We start from the raw sequence: 9,398 nt of genomic DNA, 5'->3' as shown, positions 1-9,398 counted from the left end.
TTTGAAGAAGAGTCCCTCCCCAGCTTTCCTGTTATGCCCTCTTTAGGTATTGGAAAGTGACCGTAAGGTCTCCCTAGAGCCTTCTCTTCCCCAGAAGGAAGAACCCCAACTTCCTCAGCCTGTCTTCATAGAAGTGCTCCCACTCCTTAGTCATCCTCATGGTCCTCCTCAGGACTTGTTCTAACAGGTCCATGTCCTCCTTATTATTGGGAGCCCCAGAGCTGAACTCAGTACTCAAGGTGTGGCCTCACCAGGGCCGAGTACACAGTCAACTCAGTATTTCTTTCAAAGGACTGAAATTCAAATTGTGTATCAAATCTCACACCGTACTTCTTAAGTTCTTCTCATCCCTCCTACCCTCAACACACAGTTTAGAAAGGAACCAAAAGTGCAGTTCTCAAACAAGCATTTTTTATACTAGTTCTAGAAGTCTAAGAAGAGCACTCACCATTTGTTTGAAAAGGCACATTTGTGTAGGCTCTGCTGAAGTAATCATTGAGGATCCTTCTGAGTAGGTCTACGGTGATGTAAGCAAGACTTGTGTAGACATAACAGGCAATAGCTAGGACCACTGAATAAGAACCTACTATTCCACAGGCCAGTAAGTTCAGCTAGAGGGGGAAAAAAAACAGCTTTAGGAGACTGATAAACACCACCTTAGTGCAATACTTTATATCAGTTCTTCCACAAGCAGCTGGCTGCCCACACCTCATTATCCAGACATCCTGTTAAGACAGGAAAGGTAGAGCAACAGAACTGTCAGCAGATATTAGGTGCAACACTAAAGAAAAAAGAAATCCTTCGCTTATAGACCAGTTAGCACAAGTAACACTGAACAGAAGCTCCCTAGAACTTGTCCCTTGCTGTGTTAGATCTTTTACACACATCCCACAGGACTGCATTTTGCATAGTAGTCTGACACCCCTTCCCTCCTCTTTCCAAGGTAATTGGACAGATGACTTACAATTCTTGGACAGCCAACAAAAAGCACTGGAATCATCAAGGCTACAGAAGAAAAGGTCACCCAGAACACAACATCATCCCGGAAGACCCTGTAGTCTCCTGCAAAGACACCATATTCCACAAGTAGTTTACTAGTGTTAGTAAAGCATAAACACTTCTTTGTAAGAGGTTGGGGGGGTGGTATGCTTTTCCCCCAAAGTTTCCATGTATTTAGAAATATCTGGAGAACAGTGTGGAAGAGTACCTTTTGAGCTCAAGTGTCAATTAAGATGCATTGTAGCACTCATTCAAAACATGAGCAGAAACAGAGTTCCAGTACAGGTCCTGTACTATAAACTGGAACAGCAGATCTTGTCCAAACAAGACTTACGAAGTATATGCTACTCATCTGATGTGAGAAGTACCAGAGTACTTCTGTCTAGTAAGAAGCCATTTTATTGGCCACGTAGGTTTATAATTTATAAGTGTGCATAAATAGTCTAGAAATGTGTAGGTTTATCTAGGGTCGGGGACAAGTGCACCACACCACTCAAACTCTTCCAGCTTTAGAGTAATTAAGTCATTTGATTGAACACTGCTTTGTTTCCCCCTGCTTTCAAAAGGCCTGTCAGTTAAACAGGGGACCAGCTGATCCCCAGTCAATTCACTGTTTCACTTAATGAAGAGTAACGAGGGACTGTGCGGATTACCACAGAACCATAAACCAACTCAAACAGACAACTGTAGAAAGGAAAAACTGCCCCACCAGCGGATCTCAAGTAGGAAAGCTGGAAAGGAATGCAGTTCTGAGATTCAAAGTCACAGCAAAGAAAGCAGTACAGCTGGTGCCCTCACATCCCTGAGGGAGTTCATCTCAGCAGCCTTGCTTGCTTTCATGTGATTTGTCCGCAGTTCCTCTTAATAAAGAGATGCTAAAAAGCCTGATGATGTCAATTCAGCTGTAAACACAAGTATGACTCCTACAGTCTAGTGCTGCCAGAGCCTTGCACTGTGGTGTGGTGAAAAGTAACAGGCAAGAGCTCCTCTTGATCTATGATGCCTTCATGCCTGAAGCCTCAGAGTTAGACTGTAGATTTTCTGTGACGTGCTCTGAATCAGAGAACAAGACAGAAAATGCTTGCCTGGAGCAGAGCTGGTGTCAGACTGCTGAAATGCAAGCTGCTTGGGTGGGAAGAATAAGCAGTTTCCTTTTCCCACAAGTACAGATTACCCTAAGTAGTTTCAATTGCAGCACACCTGAAAGAAAGCTTCAGAGACATCTCTATTCCTCCCAACATTGGGAAGGCAAAAAAAAATTTAAAAAGCACACTAAGATAAATCAGAGAACAGCATTTGTTTTGAAGCTTTGCAGTGTCCCTGTAATACAGCGGTGAAGTATCACCCAGTCACTTTGCAGCAGAATATTTCAGTACATACCTAGTGGAGTAAAGAAGACCACTGATGAGAAGAGAAATCCCAGCACCAGTCCAATAAGCAACATACAGAGCAGGACAGAGCCAAATCTCCACCAGCTTGCAACCAGCAAAAGCCCTCCAATAATCCCAGCTACTGCTGTCAAAATAAGACGCACTGGAAAAACAAGAGGGAAAATCCTAAATTAAGAACTGTAGCAACACCCTGAAAATTTCAGTTACTGCAATAGCCTATTCAAACAGATTTACTTGCATACTTGATTTTTGTTACCTAATGAAAGCTTTCTGAAACTAGCTCACATCTGTGCTTCATGCATCTCACTTAGGCTCCAGTCAGCAGGGGAGGGTATGCTACTGGGAGAATGCCATAGGACTGTATGGAAGGTGTTGCTGCTACGTACAATAGTACCTTGAGTTCCCAGTGCAGTTATGGTTGCAAGAGGTAGTGCACCAGAAAAGCAGTTATGAGGTAGGATGTAATAGAGACAGAAGAACCGATTCTTGCTAGTGTAACAGACAGGATGCAGACCACTTGATCTATTTTATATGTGCAATCTGCATTTGATCTGAAACTGAGGTCCACCCATTCTGAAAGAAAAACGTTCTGGGAATTTGCAACGTACTTCCTTCCCGAAAACCTGTATCTCCATTGGATGGACAGGCAAATTTGTCTGTCAGAGTTGCAGCTATGAACTCCATTTCATTGTCTGAGGTCAAAGGCAACAGTTACTCTGTTGCCTACTCAGTGTTAAGGTATTTAAGCTCAGTTCAAGTACCCACATAACAGGCTTTTCTATCCTTCCCACAGCTAGCCAGCTGCAAGCACAACCAAAATTTTACTTCAGGGATCCACAGCAATAATGTTTCAGCAAGAGGATGGGGGGTATCCTTATATCTACTCACCATCATAACCAAGGCCAGTTACCCTAGTGATGAATACAAAGAAGAAAAATCCTGTGATTATGAAGCCCATGAAGAATAAGTCTAGAGAACAGGGAAAAAGATTCAGTATGCTGTCATATCGCCCCATAGCAAGCCTATTTCAGTACATCTTCAGACACCTTTGTTTTATAACAGGGAAGGGAAATCTCAGCTCACTAGCTGTTAAGCACAGGAGGAAGGACAGGCAACACTTGGTTCTGGAAAGGGCTCTCTTCAAGCACAAATAGATATAAACGTAATTTTTGCATGTTCTCTATCACACACCCTAATTTTAGGTTCCTGTTCTTCAAATACCAGAAGCTTCTTGTTCTGCACTTACGATCTCTGATCCTGTTAAAGCACAGCAGTGGACCTAATTGACGTGTAATCGCTTCCAGGTGATTCTTCAGCAATAGCGCTAAAGTTCTAAGGTACATCTATGAAATTCCAACCAGATTTATGACAACAGAAAAAACTCAGTACCTGTTTTCCAGAATCTGTGTCCAAAAAAGCAAGTGAAGAGGCCAAGAACAGCAAGAACAGTGAAGAATATTTTGGTAGAGAGTTTGCCTACAAGAAGAAAGGGTTATCAGAGCATTCCTATCTAGTAGTCCCAACAGTGAGACTAACAAAGTCAAGTTACCATCACTGAGTCTACCAACAATAGTAACTGCTACTCCTTCAGACTCACAATGTGAACAGATCTACAGCATCTGACCTAAAAGATACCTTGATAAAGTCTCCAAAAGAACATTTATCTAGCTCCAGTCTGAGTACTAAGTCAAAAGCTTCCTCCTTATTCAAGGGACTGAATTTTCTGTAACTATTAGTTAAGCAGCTGTAATTTGCTATTTGTAGTACCACCACTAAAGATTTGAAAAAGCTCTACTCAGCTTTAAAATAAGGACATCCAATCATCTATGAAAGTCAGCACTACAGGGCTGGTGATCCAGGCTGCAGCTATGGTCTTTATCTTTTCAGCCTTCATGCTTACCTCCCTTTAATATAGTTTTCAGTGCAACAGAAAGGACTGTTAGTACCCCAGTATGGCTCACCTCTGTCTCCTAGAAAGAATTCTTCCTGTCATTTACGCTACTTAAAACAAGTAGACTACATTTCTCTAATTCAGACAACCAGGGAGAAGGTTTTTAGCCCTGATAATCTCTTATGGTGTCATATGAGAAACTTGATGAGCTACTTGTGTTAAGAAAATTAGGAGGACAAGTCTTGCTTTATAAGCATATTCTATCCATTTTTCTTGTCCTTCCCATGATCATAACATGAGCAGAAGCTTTGCTCAAATTCTATTGTTATATGACTTTGTAGAAAGTAGCATGACTTTGTAATCAGATTTCTACTGCTGGAATTATTTTCATGCTTATTTTTAGGTGACTGTCTCCTTTTGAAATATTTTTATGTTACCGATTCCTGTTAGCACCAGTGCAGTTCAAAAGATAAAGCTGGGCCCTAATCCATCTTAGTTTCCACCTAACGTGCTATAAAGTGATTTAAAATTATGTATCTAGTTCAAACAGAAAAAACAAAAAGGCATCAAGTTATAAGCCAAATATTAAATGTCCATTAAGTTAAGCTTTCACTTGCTAATAGCTCTCCTTAGATTTATTTTATCATTCTAGAATTTCTCCTCAATCAAGAAGCAGACTCAGTCATAAAGCAAGAAAAACATATCCAGGATATATACCACATAAAAAGCTCTAAGAAGCACCACTCTGTGCAGGAGCACAACAAGCTTGAGATGAGTTGGCATGGACCTACAAGTCCCAACTTACTGAGAGAAGAGCAGTTATCCACTAGGTCAACAAAGCTGCAGGCATACGTGTGCACAGGTATGTACGCAGCAGAAGTATTCCAAAGAGGATCCCATACTATGACATTGTAGATCACACCTTGCCCAGGGAGTGAGGAAAAGTATACATTGGTCTTATCATCAGTTGTCAATGTAAGCATCTGGAACAAAGATTATTTTTAGTCACAAATACCTGCCTGTCACTGTGTCTGATGGCACATTGTGTCCATACAGCTGGACAATACTTAGCAGCTCAAGAAAGATGACCAGCAAGAAGCCAAAAGCTCTCCTATTCTGAACACTGAACAACCATCTTAGTATTATTGAGGCATTAAAGGCTCACAGGATGGACCCCACTTCCTCCAAAATACAGGAACGATTTCTGACAGCACGTAAGATTCTCTCACCAACGTTGTTTCTCCTCATTTGAGGAGAGTCCAATTTTCTCTATCAGTCTTCTTAACCCAGGTCTGTCCTCAGAAGCAGGTAAGGCTGCCATCCCACTCCCTAGCAAGACCAGACAGGTCATGGTCCCTAACATTCTCCCCCCCCATCCATCCTAATCTCTTTGCTTGGAGTAGGTAAACATGATGCAAGTATTTGCTGTCATGTCAGCTCTTTATGTCACTCCAAACTGGGGTCAGCACCTAGTCCAGTTCCACTATACTCTTTGTTTCTTGCATTCCCTGCTCAGTCCTCAGCATCTGCCAGGCAATGCAGGAGACTACAGTGATCTGTCAGAAGCAGCTCTACTTCTGGATTAAGAGAGACTCAGTGGCAATATTGTTATAGGTAAACTATCCAGCAAGAAGACACTGCAATAACAGCTTACTTGATTGAGAACAGGATACATGACAAACACTTCACACACCCATCATTAATCTCTACCTAATATCAAAGACCATTACCAGAGGTCTCAGCCCCATGACATTTCAAGCTGTGCTCACCAGCCTCCTCTCCCAGAAGAGCCAGTGGCTGCCATTTTGTGTAGACAGTGTATACTTCCTAGCCAGAAATCCCAGATACAAGCAGGAAGCCTCAAGCATCAGCAGCTTGCCTACATCACCACTCAAAGATGAGAGGCACAGGGGAGGAGAAAGTTTAAGACAATGCTACTGCCAAGTACCTGGTACGCTGGTGCTTCATACTTACTTTAACACCATTAGCTTTGATACTTTGTACCTCAGACATCTTCCGTATGTGGCTCATGAGTACCATCTCAGAAAGGTTGTTCTCTGGTAAGAAGTACTGGTAGACATCATAGTGCAGCCGCCATCTGGAGTTCTGACCAGTCCCTGAATCACAAGCTGGTGGATTTGCTCCTCTACAATTAAAAAGAAGTCAACTACAAGCCTGGCACAAGCCTCCAGATGTATAATCTCTCCCACAAGATGCAGCTTTCAGTTCTTGTGTTACCTCCTCCCCCCATCCTCCTTATCTTCATTTACTGTTTAGATTGCTGGTTGCAGCAAACAAGATTTCTACCAGTAGTTGGATGCTCAACCTTTCCAGCAGAATCTTGTACTACGACCCTAGTCAAATATAGGATAAGGGAGGTCTGCTGAGTACACTGTAGTTCATACCTTTTGTTTTAATTATTGAAAAACACACATACCTAGCATATCCCAAGTTTGCAGGAGCAAACTTGATGTGTGTATCAACCAAGGTATAGTCTAGGTAAATGTTGGGATCCACTTCCAAGTCAAATTCTAGATTGCAGCCTCCAGGTATAGGATCTAGAAAATAAGAATAGTTAGCTGTAGTAGTATTTACTTCCTCCTTACACAGCTTGAAAAAAAAAGTGTTAAGACCTCAGCAACACATGCATTTGCAGGCAGGCATAGTCTGCTTGCTGAGGACACAAAACTGTCAGATTCTACTCTTGCAGATGATAGAAGTGGTTTCACTGCAATCACTAACATAAGCCCTGATACACAAGTACAGTGTTTTTCTACTCTAAGGCTGAAGTCACGACAAGAACAAACAGTACATCCTATACACAAGTCTCTAATGATCTCAAGCTTTGGCAGTCCATTTCAAAAGAGTTTGCACTATCTCTGTCATACACTTGCACCATGTAAGAATACTACCTCTGAAAAGCCAACACTAACACTTAATTAGCTTGTAGTAGGTAGAGCTGGTATTCCTTCACAAGAAATAAGACCATACCTTTTTCCATATATGGAATGGAGATAGCTGTGCTTAGCACCTGGTTAGCATCCAGTGACCGAAGGTACCACGTACACACACTCTGTTGAGGCCGAAGGATAGAAATCAGTCCTTTGTCTACTCCAGTTCCTGAGCTGTTTGCAGATGGATTCTGGACAGAAATGGATTATATAAGCAAGCAGTTCTTCAGGATTACATATCACTGTAACTAAACATATTGCACAGTAGTCACATCCCTGCCACAAACCTGTAGGGCACACATCTCAGTGCCAGCTGCCACAGATGAGGCATTCAGCCCACAGCTAGCTAGAAGGTTAGAGCTGAAAAAAGAACAGCCTCTGACACCACATGTTGCCCAATTCAAGCTCAAAAGTGCAACTAATAAAGTTGAAGACTATCAAAGAGTTAGTATCACAAGCGAATTGCAGAGATTTCTAGCTAGTTAAGCCTAATGCTATACTAGTCAATGCATGTTTGTAAAGATATAGAGGGATTAGAATATCCCTCACAAAAAGCTGTGAGGGCACAAAAGAGCATCCTGGAAGCTGAAGTGCAGAAACACCTTGCTATCTCCACCAGGAGGGCGATGACTGTGTAACAGCTGGCTTTTAACACTAGCCATGCCAGACAGCCCCCCCTAACACCATCCCTTTCAGAACCAAGAGCCTCAAGGAAATGTCTGTCAGCAATGGCAGCACCACTCTCATGGCTGGAACAACCAGCTAGCCTGCAGTCAAATCTTTTTCAGCATGGAAAAGTGTGCTTTTGTCCAAGACCACCACAGTTATCAGAGGCAATGCTGCAAGGAAGCACTTTGGACCTGGCAGGCATTAAGGTCTGGCTCAGTTTCGTATCTCCAGAAGCAAGCCAGCCCTAAAAGCAGTACAGCCATATTTACGTAGTACTGCCCTTGGCCTGGTAAGCCCCATGCATGCAAGCAGGGATTGAAATGGCAACAGAAAACTCTATGACTGGTAATCAAAGACTGAGTAGGTGTTAGTGTCTTTGCCCTGGAATTCTGGGTATTTCAACAGTGTAAAGGAGACTGAGCTGGGCAACTTGTGTACCAGGTTATTCATCTTCTAAGTTTCCCAGCATAGTTCTTGGCACCCAGCATATTCTCATTTGTAATACAGTGACGGGAAACAGGATAGCAACTGTGAAGTTGATACCTAGTACCTTCAACATTGAGCAGAATGTTACTGGCTTACAGCATCATAGAAGTCAGTATTTTAGATTGCACCCCAGTAATGATAGGACAAATAGTGGCTAGTGTATAGCAGTAGGAATGCTTGTGTTGCTGGCTAGAAGTGGCAGCCTTCACTGGAATACCATAGAAGAATTTCTCCATATGCCACCAAACAATAATTAAATTCAGGAGCAGCAGCTGGGATAACACACTAACTGCAGTAGCTATCTACAAGCCACATGAACAGACATATGAACATCCCAAAGTGATAGAGCTTAGCATAAAACAGTTTCTGGGAAATGCTTATCATCAATCCATTTTTAATCAAACACCAATGGACATGGTCAGCTGTCATATGTCAGAAGCACCACTCCCACCAAGAATGAAGCCTTGAAGCTCTGAAATCTTTGCCATCCAGGCTTTCAAAATAGCAGTCATGACACATGAGCAAGTAGTATTTAAGTTTCAAAAATCCTAAGAGCATGTTACTTGCATGGCTCCTATGTAGCACTTATATAGCTTGAATTCTGTATTCCTATGTGTAGGAGAGCTCTTAGTTCTCATTTAGGGAAAGAACATAGTATTTGAGAACAGAAATGACACTCTTACCATACCTTGTCAAAGGATATCACCACGCTGTTTTGCTGTGCATGTACTTGAAAAATAACAACTGTCACATTGCTTGCAATGTTTCTGATTACAGCTTCTACTGGATTGGTCTGGTTAAGTAGCACATTTCTGAATCTTCCCAGGGAGAGCTCAAGAAGACCTGCATTCCAAAAAAAGAAAGAGGAAGATCTACTTTTTTTGCCCACATGAGAAGCAGTTCTCAAGAACAGCCTGGAAGCTTCCAGTAACCCAATAACATATCAGCTGGGAACAAAGCAAGACGTTTTACGCCGCTTCCACTCAGTAAGTCATGGCTGCAGAAGCTCCC

General features: G+C 42.2%; 1 protein-coding gene across 3 annotated transcripts in view; it reads right to left on the bottom strand.

Moving 5' to 3' along the window:
- The window catches only part of TM7SF3 (transmembrane 7 superfamily member 3), a 32,112-nt gene that overhangs the window by 17,335 nt on the left and 5,379 nt on the right, over nucleotides 1-9,398 (bottom strand). For all 3 annotated transcript variants that reach the window (XR_010832770.1, XM_013184602.3, XM_013184603.3), the window contains exons 2-11: nucleotides 9,076-9,230; nucleotides 7,273-7,423; nucleotides 6,719-6,839; nucleotides 6,256-6,427; nucleotides 5,087-5,264; nucleotides 3,780-3,866; nucleotides 3,279-3,359; nucleotides 2,380-2,532; nucleotides 965-1,062; nucleotides 449-611 (exon numbers count right to left, since the gene is read on the bottom strand). Coding sequence is in view for 2 of the 3 variants with exons in the window: in XM_013184602.3 (XP_013040056.1) it covers nucleotides 449-611; nucleotides 965-1,062; nucleotides 2,380-2,532; nucleotides 3,279-3,359; nucleotides 3,780-3,866; nucleotides 5,087-5,264; nucleotides 6,256-6,427; nucleotides 6,719-6,839; nucleotides 7,273-7,423; nucleotides 9,076-9,230 (1,359 nt within the window). In the remaining variant the exon portion in view is untranslated. The remainder of the gene's footprint in view (nucleotides 1-448; nucleotides 612-964; nucleotides 1,063-2,379; nucleotides 2,533-3,278; nucleotides 3,360-3,779; nucleotides 3,867-5,086; nucleotides 5,265-6,255; nucleotides 6,428-6,718; nucleotides 6,840-7,272; nucleotides 7,424-9,075; nucleotides 9,231-9,398) is intronic.

The sequence above is a fragment of the Anser cygnoides genome, chromosome 1 (assembly GCF_040182565.1).
Source record: "Anser cygnoides isolate HZ-2024a breed goose chromosome 1, Taihu_goose_T2T_genome, whole genome shotgun sequence".
Taxonomy (NCBI): Eukaryota; Metazoa; Chordata; class Aves; order Anseriformes; family Anatidae; genus Anser; species Anser cygnoides.
Note: the sequence above shows the minus strand (reverse complement) of the source record. Positions and strands in the feature narration are given on the sequence as shown.